Source organism: Diceros bicornis, chromosome 13, assembly GCF_020826845.1.
Source record: "Diceros bicornis minor isolate mBicDic1 chromosome 13, mDicBic1.mat.cur, whole genome shotgun sequence".
In the NCBI taxonomy this organism is placed as follows: domain Eukaryota; kingdom Metazoa; phylum Chordata; class Mammalia; order Perissodactyla; family Rhinocerotidae; genus Diceros; species Diceros bicornis.
Window position 1 is genome coordinate 23,225,222 of NC_080752.1, and position 25,447 is coordinate 23,250,668.

Here is a 25,447-nt window from a genome sequence, read left to right on the forward strand (position 1 = left end):
CCCCTCTGCCCTTAGGCAGGGAGGCTGCAGGGAGAGGGCTTGCAGGATGGCCCTGGGCCAGCCGGGGTTCAGGGGGCGCCAAGCCGGCATGGGCCCTGCCCTTGGGGCTGTTGAGCAGAGAGCAGGGTGAGGCTGGGAAAGATTGCCTGGCAGGAGTCTGGGAAGGCTTCCTAGAAGAGGTGGCCCCTCCAGGGCAGTGGGCCGGCAGGGGCATGGGAGAGCAGACGCTGGCCTGCACCTGGCTGTGCTTTTTCCCTTGGCCTGCGGCACCTGAAGGCGGGGCAGTTCTTTGCTCCCATCTGGTTCTCGCTCCATCTTTCTCTCCACACCAGCACCACCCTGCGGGCCCCTGTGCCAGACTGTCCTGCCAGAGCCAGGGGTCGTGGGGCCTGGGAGGGGTGCACAGTGTGCTGGCTGCAGGGCCCAGGGTTTGAAGTCTCTGCTTGGGAGAACGTCGTGGGGGCCTCTCCTGCTGGCTCTCACTGGGCCCGCCAGCCCTGAGGCCCTCAGACCCTCCACCAGCGCCCGCTCACTCCGCCCCAGTGCAGGCAGAGCGCGTTCCTAGTCTGTGCCGTGGCCATAGCAGCTGCTGTCCCTGGTAGAGGTGCCCTGGATCTGAGTGGCCCAATCCCGACATGCCTGCCGGTGCCCCTGACGAGCCTTTTCCCTCGGGCTGCGGTGGGCTCAGCCAGGCGCCGCCTGCGGGATTGCGGCTGGATGGGGCGGAGTGGTCCCGGCCCCAGGTGCCCTGCTGCCGGCTATGTGGGCTCCTTCTCTTGCAGGTCAAGCCGGCTCTGGGCCTAAAAGGCCTGTTCCTCCGAGGCCCAAAGCCCGGTTCCCTGGACAGTCATGCTGCTGGGCGGCCCCTGCCCCGGCCCTCCGTTAGCCAGCGGCTCCTGCGGCGCACCGCCAGTGCCCCAACCAAGAGCCAGAAGCCCGGCCACAAGGCTTTCCCAGAGCTGGTCCTGGGCACACAGGATGCAGGCTCTGAGGGGGAGGCCCGTGACGTGGCACCCCCCAGCCCTGGCCCCGCTGAGGAGGCCCTGGCCCCGGAGGAGCCCTGCAGCTGCAGCCCCCGAGGTAAGGGGCCGGCGGAGAGGAGCCTGGTGCAGGGACGGCCCCCGCGTGTCCCCGAGGGCCCCGGGCCTGCCGGGATGGCCGCCACCTGCATGAAGTGTGTGGTGGGCTCCTGCGCCGGCGAGGATGCTGAGGGCCTGCGGAGAGGGCGGCTGCCCAGCCCAGGGCCCTCAGGCGAGCACACGGCCATCAGCCAGCAGCCCCGCGCCCGGGTGGACTCGCTGGGGGCTCCCTGCGCCCCGGGGAGAAGCAGAGGGGCCCCCAAGGGCCCTGGGGCCCAGCGGCAGGGTCCGGGAGGCAGCGGCTCCATGTCCTCAGACTCGAGCACCCCGGGCAGCCCCGAGGGGGCCCCCCGCTGGCCTGAGGGCGCCCGCAGGCAGGCGGGGGCCCTGCAGAGGGAGATGAATGCCTTGTTCGTTCAAAAGCTGGAGGAGATTAGGAGTAAATCCCCCATGTTCTCCACGGGTAAGACCAGACGCTCCTCCCTGGCATCCCCCCGGGTGTCCCCCACGCCGCCCCTCGGCATGGCCTGGGCCCGGCGTCCCTGCTGCCTGTGCTTCCGTGTCCAGAGCCATTGCCCCGTGTGCTCATCGTGCCTTCATTTCCCTTTGCTCCATCGGCTTGTCCCGCAGGCCCTGAAGCCCCAGCCCCCCATCTGAGCACGACTGACCCCCCGGCCTCTTGCTCTCTGAGGCCCCCCTGCACTCCCCAGGGGCCAGAGAAGAGAGAGCCGGTCTGGCTGCAGCCACCCTCACCCCACGTAGGGAGTGAGTCCAACCAGTGGCCCCGAGGGCCAGGCCGTGCTTGCTGAGGCCCGCAGCCCCAGGCATGGCCTCCTGGCCCAGCCCCAGTGCCCATGCCGACCTCCTTCCCTGTCTGACCGGCTGCTCCCACACCCTTCGTAGGACCCAGGGGCAGCTTCCAGGCCCCCTCCCACCTCCTTCCAGGGCCAGGCTGCACCGCAGTCCTCCAGGAAGTCTGGTGTGGGTCGGTGGTTCACCGCAGGGCAGCCTCTGGTGCCCTTGGGACTCCTGGATGGTGCTCAGAGCCTTGACGCTGGGGCCTCAGAGTTTGCAAAGTGGAGCAGACTGCATGTGCCCCTTGGCCCTGGGAGGGCGTTGATGGCTGAATTGCGCTGAGCAGCCCTGCTCCGGAAGCCCCCGCCTGGCCTGGTTGTGACAGGCAACTGCTCAAGGCCACCTTGTCACGGGGAGCGGAGCCCAGCCTGGGGAGGGAGGGTGGGAGCTGAGCCATCCTCCTCCCGCTGCCTCCCTGCGCCCCACCAGCCTTGCTGTCAGTCTGTCCATCTGCCAGCCCCACACCTACGCTGACCACCCTGTTCTCCTTTCTGTCCCCATGCTGCCTCTGTAGTTAAGAACTGAGAGCAGCCGAGCTCCAGGTAACGAACGGCCCAGCCCCAGAGGCCCCGGGCCTGGCATGGCAGCGGAGCCCCGTGGGTCCCGCCTGTGGGCACAGGGCCCATCTGCTGCCCCGGCCCCAGCAGCCACAGAGCTGGAGGGCAGGGGTGGGGGCAGCTGTGTACGCATGGAGGTGCCTGGCTGCTGGGGGTCCCGTGGGCACAGGGGCCATGATGATGCCACCCAACATGCTCTTCTCTCTCCTCCACAGACACCTGCCTCTTCTCCACACAGAGGTCGGTCTCCTCCCTGTGCAGCCTGGAAACCATTGCTGAGGAGCCAGTCCTGGGCCCCGGCCCCCCAGCCCTGGTGGCCGCCCCCCCAAGTCCCTACTCAGGGGCCCCCCAGTGCTCTGCAGGACCTGGCGCCAAAGCAGTGAACCCCCCAGGGGCAGCTCTGGGAGCTTCCATGCTCCTCCAGCTCAGGACCGGGAGCCATGGGGACACTGAGCCAGCCCCCGAAAGCAGGCGGCAGGCGTGCCATGGTGGGGACCCCAATGGAGCGTGCGAGGGGGGCCCCAGCTGCCAGATGGACAGCAGGGGCCACCCCCGGGCCCTGGGCCAACTGCCCCTGGTCAGAAGGGCCAAGAGTGAGGGGCAGGTGCCCCCAGAGCCCCTGGGCGGATGGTGGCCCCCGGCCGGGCCCTCCCCTGCCGTGTACTCAGACGCCACGGGCAGCGATCGGCTATGGCAGCGGCTGGAGCCAGGCCACCACCGGGACAGCATGTCCTCATCCTCCAGCATGTCATCCAGTGACACGGTCATTGACCTCTCCCTGCAGGGCCTGGGCCTGGGCCGCGAGAGCCTCACGGGAGGCTCGGCCGGACGCCTGCCCTTGTGGCCCTGCTCAGCCTCGGCCGTCCATCTAGACCTGCCCGCTGTGACCAAGAGCAAATCCAACCCCAACCTGAGGGCTGCGGGCCAGCTGCCTGCAGTGCCTGATGAGCTGCGGCCCCGCCCCCTGGCCCCATGGCCACCCTGGGACCGCCTCCCCCTGGCAGGCCTCAGGGACTGCCCCGTGGCTGCCAAGTCCAAGAGCCTGGGAGACCTGACAGCCGACGACTTCGCCCCGCGTGCTGAGAGCCTGGGCCACAGCCTAGGCCGCCGCCTGGCCCTGGCAGGGCAGGGGCCGGCGGGGCGGGTGGGGCGGCGGGACGCCCTGACGGAGCAGCTGCGTTGGCTCACGGGGTTCCAGCAGGCCGGTGACATCACGTCACCCACCAGCCTGGGACCAGCTGGGGAGGGGATGGCGGGGGGCCCGGGCTTCCTGCGACGCTCCTCCTCCCGCAGCCAGAGCCGCGTGCGCGCCATTGCCAGCCGTGCCCGCCAGGCCCAGGAGCGGCAGCAGCGGCTGCAGGGCCCACGGGGACCCCCAGAGGAGGAGCGGGGGACCCCCGAGGGCGCCTGCTCCGTGGGCCAAGAGGGCTGTGGGGACGCACTGGCCCCCTCCAAGGGCGCCATGGACCAGCCCACCGGCCTCCTGCTCAGACTCTGACCCAGCGTCCGCGGGGGACGTCAGTGGCCTCCCCTCAGCTGGGCCGGCCGGGCGGGGTCCGGTGTTTGCTCAGGGCCGCGTGAGCTTGTCCCCACAGCTGCCTCGCCTGCCCTGGGCGTGGCTGGGTGCTCCTCTGCCCCTGCCCCTCCTCCCGGGGAGGAGGGGAGTCCGCCCCTGGGGCTGGGCAAAGTCTCCACGACCTTTGAAGATATACACATGGACAGATATTTAAATTTTTAGATACAAAGCTTCCACAACATTAAAATGGTGCCGAGTCTTTTCCACTTGCCCTGGTTTTCTAGCTGCGTGGGCGTGTGCAGGGGTGAGGGCTCCCAGAATGCCTGTGCCCCGCCAACGGTTTGCCTGGTCTGCACACACCCTGCTCCAGACGGGACGTTGAAACTCTGTAAACTCCTGAACATGACTCCAATAAACACGCTCACGCTCGCTCCGCATGGGGACGCCATTTTCTCTGTGGCCATGTACCAAAGGCTCCAGGCCGGGGGCTGTGCAAGCCTGAACGCCCCCGACTTCTGCCCTCAGAGGGCTTAGCTGGACTGGCTCCCCAGGGCGGGGGCCACGAGCCCCCAACACACACCCCTGCTCCTCCCAGCCCCACTCTTCGGGGGCAGACCCGAGCCCTGGGCAGGGAGCCCAGCCAGAGGACCCCAGCTGTGGGGCCGCCCTGCCCCGAAGTCTCAGAGCACGGGGTTCCAGGATGGCCCCTCCCTTGAAGAAGCTGGGGTGCTGGCCGGGCCTGTCCTCTGCCCCCGCCCGGGGCATCTGGCCTCTTCAGGGGCCACCCCAAGGACCTCAGCAACGGGCAGTGCTCGGTGCAACAGGCGGAGGGCTCAGGACGGCCACCTGTGGCTCGGCTCACGGAGGCCTTGGGCCCCCCATAGGAGAAGCCCTGCTCTGAGGGCGGAGGCCCTTGGGAAAGTGGGCGCTGGGCACGGGGACCAGAATGCTGAGCTTTGGTGGGCCAGGCTGCTCCGGAGTGCGCTCTCCCTCGCTTGTCCCCCCATAGGCCCCAGGGACCTGCTCTGGTCACTCGCCCAAACTTGGCAAAGGCCTGAGTGGGGGCTGTCCACTGGCCCCACTCGCCTCCCAGGACCCACCAGGCCCCTCAGAACCTGGTGAGCCCTCCTTCCTCCTCGGGTCTGGGGAGCACATGCGTGGGGGGCGCTATGGCCCAACCCGAGGGAGCACCGAGGCAAGGCATTCAGGGGCTGCACTGGGCCTTCCGGGCTCCTAGTCTCAGGGGCTGTGAAGGGGGTGAGCTGAGTGCTGGGGATCCTGGGAACGACGCCCTGCCTCTCATGAGAAATGGGGGGTCAGCCCTGTCCAGCCCGGGGTGGGCGCTGCCTCCTGTCATGAGGTACCTCCAGGGGATGCTCTCAGCTCCCGGGAGGCCGGCAGCCTTCCTGCTCCAGCTGGGAAAGGGTGGGGTGGGGGGGGCACGTCACAGGAAGGGGACCTGGGGGCAGGTGTTCAGGGTCCTGCGCCTCCCTCACCCTGCGGCCCCCGCAGGCTCCCCTGGCCTCTGTCCAGCTCACTCTCAGGGTGGTGTGCCCCTCCTGAGGGCCAGACCCTGGGAAGACACGAGGACCCACTAGGCGTCATGGCACCAGGCTGAGCAGGGCTCTGGTTGGACCTCTCGAGCCCTTCTGGGCACCTGGGCCAGGGCCCCTCTGCACCAGGGGACCCCAGACTGGCCAGGCCAGCGCTGCTCCACCACCAGAGAGCAGAGGGCAGAGAGCAGCGTGGGAGGATGGGCCAGGGAAGGCCACGCAAAGGCAGCCACAGGTTGCTAAGTTGTGCAGGCTGCAGGCTGGGGGACACGGGGCCGGGCTATGTCGGGGTCAAGGCTGGGGCACCCTCAGGGAAGCACAGATGACAGGGACCCACTACCTACTGGACCAGCTGGGCCTAGACCCCCTAACCACTGCGCCCCCGCCGTCCCCTGGTGGCCACCCATGGTAGGGCCAGGCCCGGCTGCGCGACCGAGCAGATGCTTGGTGGCCCATGTGGGGGCCACCTGCAGGCAGGGCTGGGAGGGGTCCATGTGGGAGCCACCTGCAGGCAGGGCTGGGGGTGCGATGGAGTGGGGACAAGACACGTCGGCCAGCCGGGGTGCTGGCATGTGCAGGACCGGTCCCTTGCCCTCCAAGGCTGGCTCCCAGACCCTGTTCCCTGTTGCACTGGGGTCAGTGCAGGTCCCACAAGACCAGCCTCCTGGAATGGGGTCCACAGCACCCAGTTTCCACGGCCCAGCAGGACAGCGAGTGCGTGGGGGTCTCAGTGAAAATGAGGGTGCAGAGAAAGATGAATAGGCTCAGTCCCTGCAGGCGACGGCCAGCCTGGCCTTGCCCTCACCCCAGCCCTTGCATTTCCGGATTCTCCAGAGGCGAGGGAGCCTGGGGGGTGCTGGCCGCAGCTGGCTCTCCTCAGGGCTCAGGGGCTGCTCCGCTGTGCCACGTGACAGCCCTGTTCCTCAAGGTCCAGGGTCCACGGTGGCAGGGGCTCTTCGCTCCGAGGTCTTCACTTGCTAAGAAACCAACGTCTCCCACTTGCAGCTCACTCCAAGGTGAGTTCTGCAGTGACGTGGCGCCCGTGGCTCAGGTCTGCAGCCTGAAGGACATATCCAGCTAGAGGAAGAGCTGGGAGCAGTGGGGAGCCCCTCGCCTGCCCACCTGTCACGGGCAGGGCTCTGGGCACGGGCTCAAGGCCACAGCGACAACACCTAATGGTCTGATCATTCTGAGCAGGAGTGTGCGCCAGCCACCAACTCGAGAGCCCTCGATGCTCACGGCGCCTCTCAAGTCAGGAGGGCCGTTGAGCACGCGGTTCAGTCCCTCCTATGCACAGGGGGCCGGGGAGGGCCGGGGACGCAGAGGGCGACCTCCTCCAGACAGATGCGCTGGTGGGTGGCCTCTCTCTGGCCCAAGGTGGGGGAGGGGGTGGGTAGAGACACAGGAAGCCAAGTGCTGGGGCAGCGGACACGGCTCACAGGCCAAGGTGGACCTGTGAGTTCCTGAAGTAACTGAAGGGAAAGAATCCACTCAGCTTCCCGGCAGAAGGGTCGGCAGGGACCTGCCCGGACGTGCCCAACCAGCAAGGCTTCCGGGTGGGCTGCCTTCTCAGAATCAAACTGCCAAGGTGAAAACAGCCTGCCCTGTCTAGAAACTACTGGTGCGAGCCCTGTGCCTCTGTCACAGGTATCTGTATGTATTTATATATATATATTTATATATATATAGAAAAGATTATTTAACAGCTAAATACATCCCAATACGAATGTCTCACGGGACGGAGCTGCGTCCCCACCACGAGCACGGCGGCCTGCACGCCGGCCTCAATGCCTTGAGTGCCGTGCCCACAGCGGGCGCCCGCTCAGTCATAGAAGCACAACATAAATATGAGGATTTGAACGCAGTCTCCCTGTTGCAGTCGAGGTACGTTCCTGACAGTGACGAGCAGAACAGCCCAGTGGGCGGGCGCCTCACTCGGTCGGGACCTCGTACTTGAAGATGACGCTGAAGAGCCGGCCGCCCAGCCGCTCAGCCAGCCAGGAGTTCTTGATGACGGCCAGCTTGAGGCTCTCGCAGCGCAGGGCCGCGTAGTAGTTGGTGTGGACGGCGCGGCCCATGCCCTCGATCACCACCAGGTCCGCGCCGCGCTCCCGCACCAGCACGGCCAGCCCCTTGTCCAGGCGGCTTCGGAGAGGAAGGGGGCAGTGAGGGGGGTGGCAGGGCCTCACACCCCGCATTGCGCCGCACCCGGGGTGGATGCCACATCCTGCCTCCCACCCAGGGCAGTGATCAACAAGAATGGCCGGAGACCCCCACTGCTCAATGCACTGACCATGTGTGCTCTACACCCTGCCCGACCCTAAGGCAGCCTGCCCCCCAGCTGTCCCCCAGGCCTCAGGGACCCTGGGCAGCTGCGCCTCCATGAGCAGAAGGCAGTCTGTCTTGAAAACCGGGCCTAGACTGGGCCTTAGTTAACACTTTTCTATTGTGAACCTTAGGGACCTTAGTCCTTCTCGTGGGTTTATATCATCCTCCCTTGTTGGTTAACAGGTGGCCTGGAGGGGGATGAAGTCAACACTGGAGAATCACCACCCACACACCCAGAGCTGCCTTGGCACTCCCATCCACGGCGGACTCCAGATGGCTGGTTTCTTTTATGTTCTAGAATCCCCAGGACAGAAAGCACTAAGGCGACAAACTAGTTATCTAAGGATGAATGTGGGGAGATAGCCCCCCGCCATCTATAGGTGGCGATGCAGGGTGCCTGGAGCCCCACTTGTGGCCTCTGAGCCGGGCGGCCAAGGCCCGGGGGGACCAGGGATGGAGGTGCTGGGGTACCTGAGGTCCAGGCACGGGGAGCTGGAGCCCGTCTGCAGCAGCAGGAGCCTCTCTTCTCTGAGTGCCGAGCTGCCGAGCACAAGGGATCAGCGCCACGTGAGGTGGCGCCCCAGGAACCTGTCCCACCCCGCGTCCTGCCTCTCCGTGCCAGGGCCCCCAGGCCCTGCCCAGCTTACTGGATGATGGGGTCCATGGCCGCGATGCGCTCAGCCACGATGAGGGACTCGCTGTAGGTCACGTCATTCAGGGCGGGGCCCGAGTTGCACGCCAGGATGACCTGCAGGATGTCCAGGCTCTTTAGGGACCTCTGCCTCCGCCCAGCACCCCCGCCAGCCTGTGCTCGCCTGCCCGCCCAGGGCTGCCAGCTGAGGAGCACGACCCCTGGCGAGCTCTCACTGCTCGGTGGCCTCCGGAAGTGCTGGCCCTGGGTCAGGATGAAGATGGCCCTGGCACACTGGGGTGGGGCTGGGGGTCACCTTCCCGTGGGCCGCCACTCACCCGCACCTACCTGCCACGCACGGAGGAGCCCGGGGCAAGGGTCCCACCGCGCGGCCTCGCCACTCACCTCTGTCCCTCTAGAGAGAAGCTCCCTGACAAAGGGGAAGACTCCCAAAATGACGTCTACTCCACTGTTATCTGCGAAAATTAAGGCACATTTGTGAGGGGGCCCCTGCAAGACAAAACCAGACGTGCAGTTGGGAACAGGTGCGTTCACGCGCTCCACACACCGCCACGCGCCATGCTCCCCACTCCCGGGGCCGGGGCGAGGGCTGCTGGTCCCGCAGGTGCTGGGGCCGCTGGGGACACTGGGGCAGGCTGGCCTGTGCTTCTTCCGGAACCACGGGCCCCCATGACCTCAGCTGACCTAGTCAATGGTCCCTGCAGGAGCCAGGCCCAGAGCAGGGACGGTCACGCAGACCCGAAGCTGGGGGAGTGAGACTCTGGGGCCCTCGGCACACTGCCTGGCAGCCCCCTGCCACCCCCTGCGCCCCCTCCCCTCCTGGGAGCCCCGCCCAGGCCCCTGCCTCCCAGGCCCCAAGTGCACGTGGCAGAGGTGGGTGGGCAGCTCGGGTACCTTCAGTCTCTGAAGCCACTTGCTGTAGGTGTCCACGAGCCAGGGCCGCTCTGCGGGAAACGGGGACGAGTCAGCCGCGCCTGCCCACCCGCTCACTTCTCCCGGGAGCCAGTCCTCACCCAGCCCAGCTCTGCCCCCTCGCTGCTCCCCCTGCTGGGGCCTGAGTCCCAGCACCAGAGGCCAGCCCTGGGCCCTACCTTGCAGCTTCCTCTTCGCCTCCTCAAACCCAAACTGGGGGTCAGATTCAAGGACACTGCATGAGAAAGGAAAAAAAAAGTCATAAAAAACCCCACGTCTCAGCCTCCGCTGCTCACTGTGGGCCTCGAATGACACATTTTCCAAACTGGACGAACACACTGTTATCGATGGTAGCTGAGTGCGTCCCCACTGCCGTGGTCGGTCCCCACTGCCGCAGTCAGCAAAGCTTCGAGTCCCGAGCAGCGACAGTGAAAGGAGAGAGCAGCACATTCCTCAAGGTGAACATCAGCTCAAGAACACGGAGCAGCGGCGCTGGGGACGTCCTCTGTGCCTGGCAGCCACAGGTGGGGCACCTTGGGTCAGCGCTGGCCACCAGCCTTGCCTGGCACACGCCCCAAAATGAAGCCTAAAGGGACAGCCAGTGACAAGGGTGGGGAGCGAGGTGGATGGCTCTTCTCAGTGTCCGTGTCCAAGAGCGCACCACGGGTGGACTCAGTGAGGGCCAGGGAGACGGGGATGCCAGGCGGCAGACAGAGCGTGGAGCAGAGGGAGGGCCCCGCTGCTCAGTGGGCAGGCCACCTGCGAGGCCCGGGACTGGGCCGCAGCTTCTTCAGGGATTAAAGTAAACAACTGTGTAAACGCTCCATTCTGAGGGTGCCCAGACCAGGGGCCCCAGGACAGGCTGCTCGGTGTGCCCGGGACACACGTGTCCCCCACCATGCAGTCAGCTGAGCCCCTCCGTGAAGCACTTTGTTATTTCAAACGTGAAGGGTTGTTTGATTCTTTCTCTGTGTGCTAGTGTGGTAGCCAAGAATTCAGATTTTTACCACTGAAAACGTCAGCCCCACGTCCATACTCTCAGCCCTCCCCATACCTGCCCTTACAGACCAGCGGGGAGGCTGGGTCCTGGCACTGCCGGGCTGGCATAGCCAGTGGGCTGCCACGTTCACTTGAGAGACTGCACGCGCCAGCAAAGCCCCAAGCAGAACCACGTCCACCGGGACCCCCGGTTCCCCCACTGCCACCTCCATATGGGCCAAGCCAGGCCGGCTGAGGCCCAGAGCCGGGGCTGCTCCACACGGCTTGGCCTGGGCAACCTGCTGGAACCTGGGGCCACATGTAGCCATGGGGATGAGAAGGAAGGGGTGGGACAAGGCCACACAGCAGCCGTGCAGATGGCGAGCACCTACTCGGAGACAGCTTTGGCGCCCCAGTCGAAGACGTTGCCGGCCAGCAGCCCTTCGATGAGGGCCAGCTGCCGCTCCTCCCAGCCCAGCGCGTCCAGGGTGCGGATGACGCTCTGGAAAGACTTCAACGCTACGCCGTTTTCTCTCTGCTTCACCTGCGGGCAGATGCGAGCCGGGGCTCACGAGTGCGGACGTGGCAGTGCCTCCTCCAGGCCCTCAGCAGAGCAGGGGAGAACGGGCGCCCCGCTGGAGACGCTGTGGGGCATGTCACCAACTGTGAACCCGCTCTGAGAGGACAGAGAGCTCACTGCAACATCACGGCAGGAGTTTAAACAAAGTAAGATCGTATTAGGTTAAAAATACTGCTGATTCAGAACAGCGCCAGCTGAGAGTGCAAGTTTAAACCTGCGCTGAGAAGGCTCGGTGGGGCTTTGGCCCCAGTGTGACAGTGCTGTGGGCGAAGGCAGGGCAGAGAAGGGCCAGGGTGGAGGACCCAGACCCCCATGGGCGCCTGCTGCCCTGACCATGAAATCCTCAGCACCCAGACACTGTCCCTAGACACTCCCGTTCGTGAGGAGGGGTAGGGACATGGGAATTGGCGTGCCGGGCTGGCCCTGGACCCCGCCCGCTCCTCCCGGGCATGGTGGCTCCCAGTCAGAACAGCCAAGGAGGAGGGCAGTGCCTCTCGGCCACTGCCAGGCTCTGGCTAGCTTGTCACACTGTGGGAGGACTGACACCCACAAACACCAACTCTGAGGATCCAGGCCGACTACAGGCGGCCAGGAAGAGGGCACAGGGCCTCGGTGCAGCAGCAGCCCAAGGCTCTGGCAGATGCAGAGAAACGTGCTCCCTTAGGAGGCCAGCACCCCTCAGCCAGCACAGAGGTGGCCTGACCTAAATGCTCCATGACCTGGTCCTGGCACCCGCCTGCTCCCCTTTCTCTGCCACATGTCCAGCACCCTAACTGGCTGCTGGTTATAGCCCCCAGGATACTTCTCTGTTCTGGGGGAGCCCCCACAATGCCTCTGACCCACAGCTCTGCAGCAGGCGTGGCCAACCGTGCGGCCACCGGGTGTTCTCAGGAGATGGACCCGTCAGGGTGGCTCCATGATGCAGCCTGTCACCAGGGCTGGGAGTGGGGGCAGTCACCAAACCCGGACAGGATGGGAAAGCCCCCACATCCCCCGCTCTCCATGTCCCCAGACCCCTTGCAAGCACGCGCCCCCCATGGAAGGCGTGCTCACCTTGGAGTAGGGGTCTGGGAAGTTGAACTCATTCAAACAGTGCTCCCTTGTGTCCAAAAGGCTGCGCACGGTCAGGGTCCCATAAGCACTGTGGACAGAGACACAGAGGGGAGGCTGAGCAGGCCAGACTGCTGAGCATGCTGCCTGCTCGCTGACACCCCCTCAGCCCCCAGGGACGTCCACATGGTGTCAGGCACCCGCGGAGAGGCGGAGAAGTGGTGAAGCCTGAGTGGGCCTGCCCGGCCCTGCTGAGTGTCCCCGAGCGTGGGTGCTGCAGGAGACGCGCAGAGACTCGTGGGGATGCTGGGAGCAGCCAGTGGGAACTTCGGCCCTCAAGTGAATGCACATTCCCCTGCAGGGGCCGCCTCTGGGGGACGCGTGCACCAGGCCGCCCTGCTCACAGGGCCCGGCCGCTGGCGCACACCCAAGGGTGCTGCTGGCCCAGCTCACACGGCGGGTCACAGGCCAGTCACACACCAGGGAAGGCCAGACTCACAACGGCTGGTGTCGCAGCGTCTGCAGCTTGTCCCAGTACTTCTGGCGGAACTTCTCCGCCCTCTCAGCTGCGTCCACAGAGCCTGGCTGGCTGGCCACAGCGCGTTTCACCACCTGCAAGGACAGGGCGGTCAGTCAAGCCTGGCCTGCTCCTCTGCTGGGCTGTGCTCAGAGCTGTCCCCCAGCACACGAATGGCAGGCTCATCTGCCTGCCATGTCAGTCTCCTGGGGGCTCATCTCTGCAAGTGGGAACCAAGGCTCAGAGCCATGTCATCCGACATGCGCCCCGAGTCCTGCTCGTCACCAGCTCCTGCCCTGCTGAGGGGACAGAGGTCCTGGACCATCCTCAGAGCCTGCGGGAGGCCCAGGGCAGGGTGGGACCGCTCACGCTGAAGGCCTTTACGGAGAGACACATGTTTCCATGGGGTTCCGACAGCCTCGAGCCGTGATCCGCCAAGCCGGCGTCCAGCGGCTGCCGCCTGACCCCGTGCAGATCGCTCGCCTTTTGAAGAAATGCAGTAACTAGCAGTTACTTGATGTACTTATAAAACGTGCCTCGCTGACCCGACAAACCACCAGAAGTCATGTTTTACTACAGAAATACGAATTACCCCTCCCAAACTCAAACACAGATCAAAGGGCTTCTGGAAAACACCCTCATCCTCCCTCACCACACCTCTCACTTCCCCTGGAAACCCAAGACGGTGGGAGACGATGTCCCGAGAGGTCAGCCTCCGCTCCCCGGGCCCCCGCCGAGCCCTCACCCCGTCCAGGGCCTCCTCGAAGCAGGTGAGCCAGTACTTTCGGGCCAGGGCGTCGTCCGTGAGGTCAACTGTGTCGGGCACGTAGGAAGACGGGTCCAGAAGGAGTGGCAGGTTGACTAGTGGCCTCTCCAGCCGGTCCATTTCCAGTAAGTCAAACTGGAAGAACGAGAAGTTGGTGGACATTCAGCTGTGCTCTTTCTGAAAGACCCAACAACTGCCTGTACGTTTTAGACCCGGCTTCTCAGTGAGAACGGAAGGGGGCGAATGGAAGCTGCCGCGTGCAGCGAACAGACAGCCCCAGCTTCCCTGTCTCCGCACCGCACCCTCCCGCCTCCCGCCCTCTCAGCCCGCGGCATGCCCCCATTTGTCTGGCGACCTGAGCCAAATGCCCTGGATCCTGAGTCTGCTCGTAGCCCCAAGGTCACCTCCCGCCTGGTGATGCCTCCCTCCCTCCCTTTGTCCCTCCGGTCTGCGGGGCTTCCTCCCGGTGGCTCCCACCTCATCCGTCTCCCTGTCACAGGGAAGCCAGGGTCCCGGAGCCCCCACACCGGCTGCTCCTGGCGGCTCCTGCACCACCCTGTGCCCTTCTCCTCCTCACTCACGACCCCCAGACACCCCAGCCGCTCTTCTGGTCCTCGCTTCTCCTGCTCAGGGCTCCGCAGGTGCTGCCCTCACTCACACCCGGCGGGCTCCTGTTCTGCTCCTCCTGCCCAGTGTCGGTTCCACGGCAAGGCCACAGTGACCCCGTGGGGGCAGGCAGCACCGCCCCCCATACACACCAGCTCCTTTCTCCCCAGAGCACGTCTGCTGATCACACACCCGGGGGCTGAAACCGCCTCCCCAGCCACGCCAGCGAGGGCCAGGCCACCCCATGCCGACGTGCACCCTATGGTCACCAGTGTCGAGCACGCCCGCTGGGCACTTGGGTACTTTTCAAACAAACGGTTACTTTCCCAGTGGGCTGTTTAAATTTCACGCAGGAGAGAGTGAAGCTGATGCGCGCATGGCCCTGGTTCTCAGACCTTAACTGCAGCGGGCAGCGCTTTGGCGCCAGGACAAGCGGGGGAGCTCGAGCTCGCCGTGGGGCCCTCCGCCTGCCCTTGAGGTCATGACCCGCCACGTTGGGCACACCTGGAAGTCGGCCCTCCTCTGCCGGGAGTGCTTCTGACTGGCAAACTAGTGGAGATGGAGACGCAGGAGGCTCTGAGCTAGGGATGGCCTGCACGACAAGGTCCATCCCAAGAGGAAGAACCTGGCTTCCAGAACGTGCCCAGGAGACAGTAAGTTTAGCGTGGAAATAGCTGGTGCATCTCCACACGGATGAAGAAAGGTGAGGGCAGCTTCCCCGGGAACTAGCTCCACGTGTCTCCTGCCTCGCCATCCTCAAGGGCTCCCTGCTCCCTGCCAAACGGGAGTTCAAATCCTAGCCTTGCCTTGTGCTGGCTATGTAAACCCAGAGAGATGCCCTGTCCCTCTGCACTTCTGTCTCCCCCTCGGTAAAGCGGGCTCTACACGCCGCCCTCGCAGGGCCACACAAGGACTCAGCACAACAGATGGGTGAGGCGCTGAGTGCACAGATGCATCCAGAAGGCCGCTGGCCCCGCCCCACGTCATCAGGATGAGAGCTCCCGTGTGGCGCCACAGCACCGAGGCGGGTCTCTGCCCACGAATCCACTGAATGTTATAGCTGTGGGGCAGGAATCTGCGTTGCCACTGGATGAACGCTCCACCCAGCCCTGGGCCTGGGGCCCTGCCTGCTACTCGCAGGTGTCTGCCCTCGGGCAGAGCCAGCTGCCGGCGTCTAGACAGTGCTGCACGAACAGGCCTCCTCTCCTGGGGCTCCTGCCATGTTTACACTCACTTCTCAAAGAGCCTGCAGCCAACACTGAAAAGCAACTTTCCATTAACAATGCCAGAAGGCTGCCCTGCAGGCGGCATGCTGACTCGTGGGCCCAGACCGGCCCTGAACTGCCCCGCTGGTTCTCCAACAACCAGGTGTGCAAGTCCTGGTAATGCCACACTGAGGTCACGCCATTGGGGGCACGTCATTAATAAGCCAGCGACTGGGCGGGCCCCGTGGAGTAACGGTTAAGTGCGCATGCTCCACTATTGGCAGCCTGGGTTCGGATCCCGGCCGCGCACCGACGCACTGCTTGTCTGGCCATGCTGAGGCCACGTCCCACATACGGCAACTAGAAGAATGTGCAGCTATGACATACAACTATCTACTGGGGCTTTGGGGAAAAAAAAGGAGGAGTGGCAATAGATGTTAGCTCAGAGCCAGTCTTCCTCAGCAAAAAGAGAAGGATTAGCGTGGACGTTAGCTCAGGGCTGATCTTCCTCACAAAAAAAAAAAAAAAAAGCCCACGACAGCCCACGAAATGGCCATTTCTGCCAGGAGAGGCCTGGCCATAGTGTCCTGTGTGTGGCTGATGCCGGTCCCAGCTGGGAGACCCTCTCTACGCTGGCTCAGCAGGCCAAGGGAGCCCCCCACCCTGTCATGGCAGCCCCACCCCCAGTGGGGACTGAGGAATGGGTCGGAACCTTCCAAGGAGAGCAGACTCTGCACTCCCTGAAACATGAGGCAGAGGACAGGGGCTATGGGAAGGGGCCTGAGTTGGTGCCTGGGACTCTGGGTTTTAACCCGATTCTGTTGTAAACGGCCCCACAGCCCTGGGGAAAGAGCCCCCGTCCTCCCTGCAAACACAAACCTGGACTGCACAGCCTCTAAGGCTCCTGCAGAACATTTCAAAAGCATGAAAATACTAAAGCAGGGAAGCCGGAAAGCAAGCCACAAATGTCTTTCTTTGGCCCCCAAGTCTGTAGTTAGATTAAAGACCAGTCTGTACCAGCAGAAGGACCTTTAAACCAGGCTACCGTGACACAAGGGCTTTCCTCAGGGACCCCGAAGACCCCTGAGCCAGCCCAGACCCCATACTCACAGTGCCGCTCCTCGCCGGCTGCGACGGGCAGAGCTCGGGGGATGAGCTCATGAGCCCAGAGCTGCCTGCGTAGTTCTCTCCCCAGCTGTACTGGTTGGGGTCTGCAGGACGAAAAACCAGGCGTCAGCCTCACGGACACCAGGCTGCGCTCAGAAGGCAGTACGGCCAACCTGAGGATGGCCCGACCGCGTTGGGCAAAGGACCAGCCACCGAGGGTCCCCACGACACTGGGTGAGCCAGGGGTTTCTTCTGTGGTAGTAGGTTATTTCTTACTAGCACCAACACCTCACAAAATGATCACTTAGACCTTTCACAGCTTCTCAAAGATTTCTCTAATTTATCTCAACTAAGAAACTGGACTCAGGAACACAGGGAAGGACTGCCTGCCCTGGGCTCCCGGGCAGAGCCGTGTCTACACGTCCTTCACGTGTCCTTTAAAAACGAAGAAACCGAGCTTGGCTGACGGTAACGAGGCAGGAGCGGGAGGGGGCGAGGAGGGCCAAGCCTGTAGCCCCTGCACGGACCCCTTGTCACTCCAAGGACCTCCTTGGGTCAATTACATCCCACGTAAACCCTCGTGAGTCACCTTCCACCGGGCCCTCAGGAGAATCACAGCAAAGGGCTAGCCTGCTCCCTGCCACCGCCGGGGAGGGGGCCCAGCGAAGGCCACCACGTCCCACTCGTGGCCCTTGATTCAAAAGGGGGAAAGCGGAGGTGGAGGGCTAGACCACTGACTCCAACTAAGTACCCACTCTCCCCACCTCCTCCGCCACCCCCGCCCCCACGGCCACACTCTACTCACTGTCTTGCTCGGCTCCTTTTAGAAACGCTCCGATGGCTCCCAGGTAGCCTTCGTGTCTCAAGAACAGTGCCTGGACCTCCCCCTGCCACGGCAAAACCCCCCCTGAAGCAGGCCTTGCCGTGCACACAGCCGAGTCCACATAGGCGGGCCTCCCTCTACACGGCGGAGGCTTCCCGGAAAGTTCACCACACACTTGTCAACGGAACTACATTCAAACGCAGGATTTAAGAGCCTGTCATTTGAAGAAATCTGAGGGTGAATACCTCCTTCCACAAAATTAACTCCTGCCCAGTTCACCCCATTGGCCCGGCACTGCACATCCATCCGCAGGCCCCCCCAGCCCGGCTCAGAGCGGGCCCGCAGCACGACAGAGAACGTAAAGCTCCTTTGAAGCTCGCCAACAGTGGGAGACGGTCCCTAGGACTCTCACCATAGGTAACATGCCCAAATTCAGAGACAGCCACGGTGCCCAAGTGCAGGAGGCCAGGAACCAGCCAGAGGGAAGAGGCAGAGGCCAGGAAGGGCCAGGTGGTGGGCGCCCAGCTCCTGGGCTGCCTGCCTTCGGGCCCCTCACCCCTTGGGTCTGCTAGTTCTGAAGACGCCGAGGGTCCACGCTGGAGTGCCCGGGAAGAGCCCCGTGCAGGGCGGCAGAGGGAGGCAGCAGAGTGCCCGTTACCTTGGAGAAGAAGTTAATGCTGTAGGTGATGGTGCGCATGGTGACGGGGTGGCCCCGGATGAAGAAGCCGCCGAAGTACACCCTGTCCAAGCAGTGCAGCTTCGCGTAGAGGCAGGCCAGCTGCCCGACGTCGTTGCTGATCATATGCAGCAGGCTCTTGGCCATGTCTTCCTTGGAAAACTCTGCGAGAGAGAACCAGAACAGAGCGCTACTAGGCAAGAAGACTGGGTGTGCGACGTGTGAGCGCCGGCGACCGGAGAGAGCCAGTGACAGACGGAGAGGTACCTCTGTCGGCAGTGGCTGACTTCCCGAAGCTGCTCGCGATGAGGTTGCCGCTCAGCCCCAGGGTCTCGTGGGCCCCGCCGTAGATGTCCTGCACCAGCATGTCTACGTTGGTGTGCTGGCCCCTGGAAGCCAGATGCAGCAGCTCATCAAACTTCTGGGGGGACAGAGCAGACAGGCGCAGGTGAGGTGCCGGAGCTGGTGGAATCCCGACAGCCCCGGAAACTAAGCCCAGGGGAGGAAGCAAGCAGCTCGCTGGCCGAGCGTGAAGGCCCTCTCTCACTGTGGAAGGCCAGGAGGGGCAGGCAGGACTCCGTGGCCCACACACCCTCGCGATGCTCTAGCCATTGGATGCCCGTCCTTCAAAGACCCGGGAAACAGAGTCAGGACAAGGTGTAGGAAGAAGCCACTTTCACAACAATCCCAGCCAACTGCAAGCCCCAGGTCACACAGCCACCAACCCTTTCCTGAAAGGGACTGAGAAACAGGACTTTATACAGAGCCAGAAGCAACTCCCTGCAACCGCCAGAATACCTTTGTTTTGGTGAGCAGAGCCCCAAGCCCCCAGAAGGTGCCACCTCCAATGGAGCTGCCGCCAATCCACTCGAACCTGTCCTCGGTCTCCACCTGGGAGCAGAAAGAGGGCAGGCACGTGAGCGAGCGGGACCCCAGCCACCACCCAGCAGGTCCCGGGGATGCGATGGTTTGCGGGTGTCCCCAGACATGGGTGACGATGCTCTTCAAGGCTGAGTCAGGGTGGGCTTGGCAGGTGCTGATGCTGGAAGGAGGGGCCCGCCTTCCCATGGACAGCCTGCACCAGGCACTCTGCACGCGGCCTTGTGCCCGTGGAGGCGGGAGCCCAGCCAGGCCTGAGGCACATCTGCCCATGTCCCTGTGCCTGGCCTGGCCCCAACGCATGGCAGGCACTCAACAAACCACTGCTGCACCACCACTCACTCGTTCTACGAAGCTGAGCCTCACCTTCACAATAGAGACTCCAGAACCAATATTGACAAGAAGATACGGGAAAATGTTGGGGTGATTTGTCTGAAATCGGAACTCAGGGTCGGAATCTTTCTGATACATGAAGGCCTCGTGCGGGATGTTCTTTAACACAAAGTTGCACCCCTTTATCAAGCAAGTCATCACGTCCTCCTTGTCAACTCTGCAAGGGAAGGAGCCCGGCCACTGAAAACAGCAGGGGCCGCAGGGAAGGCCTGCAGCGCGGCACAGCTGCCCAGCTGATCTGGCACTGGGGTCTCTCCTGGAGACACTGCTCCCGGCCTGGCCGGGCTCAGCTTCTAACTCAGACCGATACACGCGGCTCTCAAAAACGGCAACCAACAGAGCAACTTGTAAAATTACCACCCCCGTACAGAGTTCACCAGAGACGGGCCAGCGACCCCAAGCCAGCTGGATGCACCAGAAGACCTGCACTCTGCAGTGGTACAGACGGCCGCCCCCTGGCTCCCACCGCAGGCCATGGCCCTCGGGAACCCGTCCCAGCAGGACGGGGAGCGTTGCCTGCAGGAGCAGGCCAACTCCTCCGCAGAGCTCCTTCACTTCCCTCCACCCTAAGCCTGTCCCCACGCACCCCACCCACCGCCCGCAGTCCCCCACACCTTCCTGGGATTGGGCCACCCGAGTCCTCCTGCCAGCCCGGCCCCCAGCCCCCAGCCTGTGCCCAAAGCCTCGCCGTTGGTCGTGGGGTCTTAGAAATCCTCAGAGCAGGACGGGGTCGGGGCAGGAGCTGGGTCTACTGCAGCACCGCTTCAGAGCCCGACCCTGAGAACGGAGGCCAGCCACCCTGTGGTCCCCACTCACTTCAGCTGCAGCTTCTCTTCGATGAGATCCTTGAACTTGTAGGCGCCACCCCCAGTGGCCGGGATGACCTTTGTCTCGGTGTTGACGAGGTGATCCTTGATGAAGTCCAGGCAGGCTTCTATGTAGGTGTTCTCGAACTTGACGAAGTGCAGCCGAGCGGTGACCTCCTCCTGCACGGAGATCTCGTAGGGCGGCTCGTGGTCGTGTTCTGTGTCCTGGGGATAAAGTCGGGGAAGCAGCATGTGCGGGCTGTGTGGGGGAGGGGAGATGCTGAGACGGGCCCCTGAGCACCCACCCAGCAGCGCTGACGAGCTCTGTCAACCCTGAAATCGAGGGACTCTAGATGCCAATGTCAGGGAGGAGGCAGAGCAGGGATGGGAAGAGCCCTGGGGCCAGGGAGGAACACACTGCCCAAGGAGCACGGGCAGGGGGGCGGTGCTCCTGCGGGGTCTTGGGTGGAAGGGGAACTGAGCTAGGAGGCAGGGAGGAGTATCAGCACCAGAAACTTCCAGGAAGCTAAGCTGATGGGCGAGCAGCAGAGGGATGGAAAGTGAGACCTGCTCCAGGCCCTCTGGCCGCCCCGAGGTTCTCCGCAGCTGCCGACCGGCAGCCCAGGAGGCTCACCTTGCCCGAGTGGTCGAAGGACCTCACTCTGGCGACTTTGTGCTGCACGGTGGAGTAGTAGGCCAGCTTGGTCAGTGAGCCACCTGCGGGGGAACACAAACGCAGCAAACTCAGAACCCTCCCACGCGCTCTCCTCTGCCAGACTTGGGTCCTGCGCACGAGGCAGCCGGTGCTACTGGAACTTCAACACCATGCAGACCCTAGGCAGAGGAAGGGAGTGGACTGCAAGCCCCAAACACTCCACTTCCTTTGAAAAGGTCTGTTCCTCCTCAGGTCCCAGATGAAACTAGGCTCGGGACTGTCCACTCCCTTCCGACACCGAGCCCTAGAGGAGAAAGGAAGCCACCCCATGTCTGTGCGACCTCGGTGCTCCTCAGTGTTTTAGGAAAATTCTATTTCAAGCTCTGATCTTGAAAACGACCCAGGGGCTGGCCGGGTGGCGCAAGCAGTTAAGTGTGCGCTGTGCTTCGTTGGCCTGGGGTTTGCAGGTTCAGATCCCAGCCACGCACCCACGCACCGCTTGTCAAGCCATGCTGTGGCAGGTCCCATATAAAGTGGAGGAAGATGGGCACGGATGTTAGCCCAGGGCCAGTCTTCCTCAGCAAAAAGAGGACTGGATCGGATGTTAGCCCAGCCCTAGCGGACGGGCCGGGAAGGGGCCATTCTCACCAGGGACCTTCAAGGAATCAGGCCAGAAAGTGGCAGCCCTGTCCTCCGGAGGCTCTGGGCTGGGAGGCAGTCCGAGGCCTGGGGTGGGGGTGGGGGACGCCAAGGGAGGCCACCAGGAGCACAAGTTCCCTCTCGCGGCTGGGCCTTGTTAACGCCCCGACAGCCTGACGTCCCTGGACGCTGGCCAAGACTGAGGAGTAGGAAGCAGGAGGAGCCTTTATCTGCCTGGAACTCTCTTCAGGGCTCGTCAGAGAGGTCCCGGAGCAGCACGTCAAGGACAAGCTCTGGGAGCCTCCTTCCGCGTCGGGGGCGGGGCAGCTGTGAGGCTGCAGGTGCGTTCACAGCTGTGACAGCCCGCGAACGGCAGGGGGGAGGAGAGGCCCGAGGCTCGGCCCCACAAAATGACCCTGAACCAAACTGCATCTCTCATGGGGCCCAACAAAAATAAGGCAGAAATCTCTCACTACAAGAAGAGGGCTAAAAATATTTTCCAATGGTTATTTTGTGACAAAATACTAAGGGAAAGACATGTGTCACTTAACGGGGGGACACATTCTGAGACATGCGTCGTTAGGTGATGTCGTTGTGCGGATATCATAGAGTGGACTTACAGAAACCTGATGGTATAGCCTACGACATACCTGGGCCCTATGGCGCTCATCTTATGGGACCACCGTCACGTATGTGGTCCGTTGTTGACCGAAACATCGTTACGCGGCGCATGACTGCATGTGAGAAACACTCCGGTCCAAAAATAAACGTGGACACACCAAGGTATCCGAGGGCCAAAGCTCCTCCAGGTAACAAAAATCAAACCACCACTGCCGAGATCAGTCACAGCCTGTCCTGTCTGAGCCGCCTGCCAGGCAGTGGGGACGGGACCTGCCGGGACATCCTGCAACGTGCCCTCGTCGGGCCGTGTGGAGGGGCCCAGGTGCAGTAAGTAAACCCCGCCGTCACAGGCTTCCTCCCGTCCCCGGACTGTGAGCTGAAGAGGCCGCCCTCGGTCGTGAGCCTCCCATCCCTCCTCCCCACCTGGTCCCCGCCTGGCCCGGAGCGTCTTTCACTAAAATGCTTGTTTGTCCATTCACCTCCGTGAATAAATCATTTCCTAAAAAGACAAGGACGTGAAGGGATGAAGATATGTTTTGAGAGACTCCTCAAAAGTCATTATAAACAAACTCCCGGGTCACAGAAGTCATTTCAGATTGTGTTACGTTAAGCTTAAACCACAGCCCCAACTGAAGGTGTTGGGGTTTGGTGGGGTGGTGGGCCAAGGCCCAGCACTGCCAAGGCTCGTCTCCCTGTCCCCCCAACTCCCGGAAGGGTCTGGGTGTGAGTGGGGACGTGCGCAGCGGGGCGGTCCGTCTGAACCAGCAAGAGCTCAGAGCAGAACAGCAGGACCTGCGGAGGGCAGAGGGCGCGCCTGTTCTCAGGATCCCGTGGAATTACAGCGAATGCAAACCCGGCTCCTGGCTCCCGGGCTCCACACGTCACACTTGACAAGCACAGTGACCAGGCTGGGGACCGTGTACAGCCCCACGCTCCCTGGTGGTCCAGCCCACACTCCACTCGGGCCCACAGCACCCCTGACCGACAGCAGGGATCGGCCCGTGTCCTGCCTTCCACACCTGAGCCAAGACCCTCCAGTTCATCCTCCCTGCCACGCTCTGGGCCTGTCCTTCCACTCTGGGCGCCAAGGGGCACAGGACACCCCAGCACACGGCAGCGCCCTGTGGCCCTTTCTGCTTCACCTGAGGGTCCTCCTCGCTGCCCGGCAGAAACCTGAAGTCACGTCAGCTTCAAGTACATGTTGACAGACAAAATGTCCCTGACGCTTCCAAAGCGAGACTGCACCCAGCTGACACGAGTGCTCCATCTGGGAGAGGAGAGGACTCGCCAAGATCACAGGGCAGCTGAGCCTTGCTGGACCGAGAGGCTGGGGCGAGGGAAGAGTACACAGGAGAAGCCTGTCTATAAACCAACCGTTGACAAGCACACTGGCTTGGGGGACGCCTGGCTTGAGGACCCCGACCTCCAGCTGTGACTTCCTACCACCTGCATGTCTTTGAGAAACCAGAGACACAGGACCCAGACCGAGGAGAAACTTCAAACACAGGAAATAAATATCAACACTAAAAATATCCCTCTGTATGTCTTTCTGCCAAGGAACCCCACCTGGGCTTGACCCTGGAGGACAGGCCACTCCAGGACCCCCAGAGCCAGGACATTCCTTCCACTGTGGCTACAAGCTGGCCCTTGGGGGCCACACAGAACATCCGAGGGAAGCCCCGTGCCAGTCAATTTTCAGCTGCACTTCAGAAACACTAAGTGTCGACTTGTTCCTGTGGAGCAGAACCCCCAAGTGTAAGGGCAGCAGAACAAAGCCGGGAGCCTCAGAGCACAGGCCCGACTGGACGTCGCACACCATGGTGCAGGCAGGACGCAGACAACAGCACAGTGGGCCAGAAGGGCTGACTCGAGCCGCCGGAGAGGTCCGGTTGTGCATGACCCCCTAAGCCAGGCCATCCAGTCGGGCACCGAGTTCTGTGAGGTCCCCTCAGATTGCTCCCCTGCCCATCCTCTGCCTCGTTCAGCCTCCAGGCATCTCACACCAGCCACCAGGCCAGTCCCCCAAAGCAGTGCCCCTTGTTAGCCCATCACGGCTAGCAAGGTGGGAACTGAGGACCCAGGCCACTCAGGCGTGTGAAAGCCGCTGTGGCCTACACAAGGGGCCTCATCGGGTGAAGCTGCCCCCAGGAAGCCCTCCGTCCTGATACACAGGCAGAAGGGCAGAGTGGCCGAGGGTTGGCCAGGTTCCAAGCCCGCCTCCGCGGGCCGCTATCAGCCAGGTGGCCTCCGGCAAGTTGGTGCATCTCTCGGTGCCTTAGTGTCCTCATCTGGGAAAGCAGGGCGCTGGGTGTCAGGGCGTCCGTATGGGAGAAGGGTCTAGCACGGGGCCTGCTGCCCGGTCAGCACTCAGGGCACTGGCCATCAGACGAGCAGTGGGGTGAGTGGGGCAACCAGGCAGCGAGAGAGAGGGCGAGGCAGCCACCCGCCCGCAGGTCCGTGCTAGGATAAGGAGAGGCAGGGCGAATGCGGGGCCCTGGGGGCCCCCTCTAGGCCGCGGGAGACCCGGGGGCTTGACCAGAGGCCGGCAGAGGTCCCGAGGTCCACGTCCACGCCGTCGGAACTCCCGCCAATCCTCTACGGTCCAAGAGCAGAGCCTGCAGGGGCCGGGCTTCGGGCTGGGCCCAGTGGGCGTCTGCGCTGGGGCCAATGCCCAGCGCTCCAGGCCGCCCGCCCGGGTTTCCCGCGGCCAGAGCTGGGACTGCCGTCCGTCCTCGTCCCGTCCCCAGACACCGGCCCTGGATCGGTCGGGGCAGACACCCTCGGCCGCCAGGAGAGGCGCCGGGCTGCCGACCCTCCAGAAGTCGGAAGACCACCGGGCCTCTCCCCGCGGGACTACAAGGCCCGGCATGCCCCGCTCCGGCCGCGCGGCGCCTTTCGGGAGCTGTAGTGCGGCCGCCGTGGCGAGCCTGCACGCCGGCAGCCTGCGGACTACAAGGCCCGATAGGCTGTGCGCCGGCGGCCGCGGACTACAAGGCCCCAAAGACTGTGCGCGCCGACGGCCCGCGGCCCGCCCTTCGTCCTTGCCACCGCCCCCGGCCCGCCGGCCCCGCTGCCCGCGCCTGCTGCGCGCCGCCAGCTGCCCGCGCCGCCCGCGGCTACCTATGTCTATGGCGAAGCGCTTGGCGTTCTCCAGGTTGCGGAAGATCTCGTCGGGGGGCAGCGTGATGCTCTTGTCCAGGCTGTCCCCGCTGCTCCCGCTGCCGCTCGCTCCACACTCCGCCATTTTGAATGTGCCCGGCCAGTCTCATCAGCCATGCAGATATATGCGCATATATTTGACTGCTAAACGCCTCCCGCGCATAGATTATGCTAATGAGGCCGCCCCGCCCTCCTGCGCGGTCGCCGCGGCTCCAGGGCCGACTCTGGCCCGCCCGGCGGGAGTCCCAGAGGCCCGGGCCGGAGGCGAGCCCAACGCAGAACGTCTGGACTGCTGTCGTCTTTGTTGTTCTTCCACTGAGCCGGCCAGATGCTGACTTCGTGTGCTCTGAGCTCGTGCAGGGGGCACCGCGGGCTTGGAGACCACCAGAGACCTGCCTCTTTCAGGCAGTGCGGCTGGAAGCCTGGCACCCGCACGCGAAGGCGCATGTGGCCCACCAGCCCGGTTCTGCAGGGACGCAGGACTGTCGGTGCCACAAGTCCCATGCAAACTGGGGGAGTCAGGGACCCTCGGGGT

The 25,447-nt window shown here is 63.7% G+C and overlaps 2 protein-coding genes across 2 annotated transcripts in view; one reads left to right on the forward strand and one right to left on the reverse strand.

Annotated features, from left to right (window-relative positions):
* Positions 1-4,121, forward strand: part of PLCH2 (phospholipase C eta 2) — a 62,090-nt gene extending 57,969 nt beyond the window's left edge. The window contains exons 21-22 of the mRNA XM_058552693.1: positions 783-1,080; positions 2,707-4,121. Of these exons, the coding sequence (XP_058408676.1) occupies positions 783-1,080; positions 2,707-3,989 (1,581 nt within the window). The 3' untranslated portion in view covers positions 3,990-4,121. The remainder of the gene's footprint in view (positions 1-782; positions 1,081-2,706) is intronic.
* Positions 4,122-6,350: 2,229 nt separating this feature from the next.
* Positions 6,351-25,022, reverse strand: PANK4 (pantothenate kinase 4 (inactive)). The gene is made up of 19 exons (XM_058552692.1): positions 24,874-25,022; positions 20,473-20,555; positions 19,849-20,063; positions 19,006-19,189; positions 18,559-18,651; positions 18,028-18,181; positions 17,743-17,924; positions 17,067-17,148; positions 16,265-16,365; positions 13,323-13,478; positions 12,560-12,672; positions 12,064-12,151; positions 10,823-10,974; positions 9,632-9,687; positions 9,435-9,484; positions 8,925-9,029; positions 8,536-8,636; positions 8,360-8,428; positions 6,351-7,705 (listed from the first exon to the last, which is right to left on the reverse strand). Exons 1-19 carry the CDS (start codon positions 24,995-24,997, stop codon positions 7,492-7,494), a joined length of 2,322 nt encoding a protein of 773 aa, XP_058408675.1. The 5' UTR covers positions 24,998-25,022; the 3' UTR covers positions 6,351-7,491.
* Between the last annotated feature and the right edge of the window lie 425 nt (positions 25,023-25,447).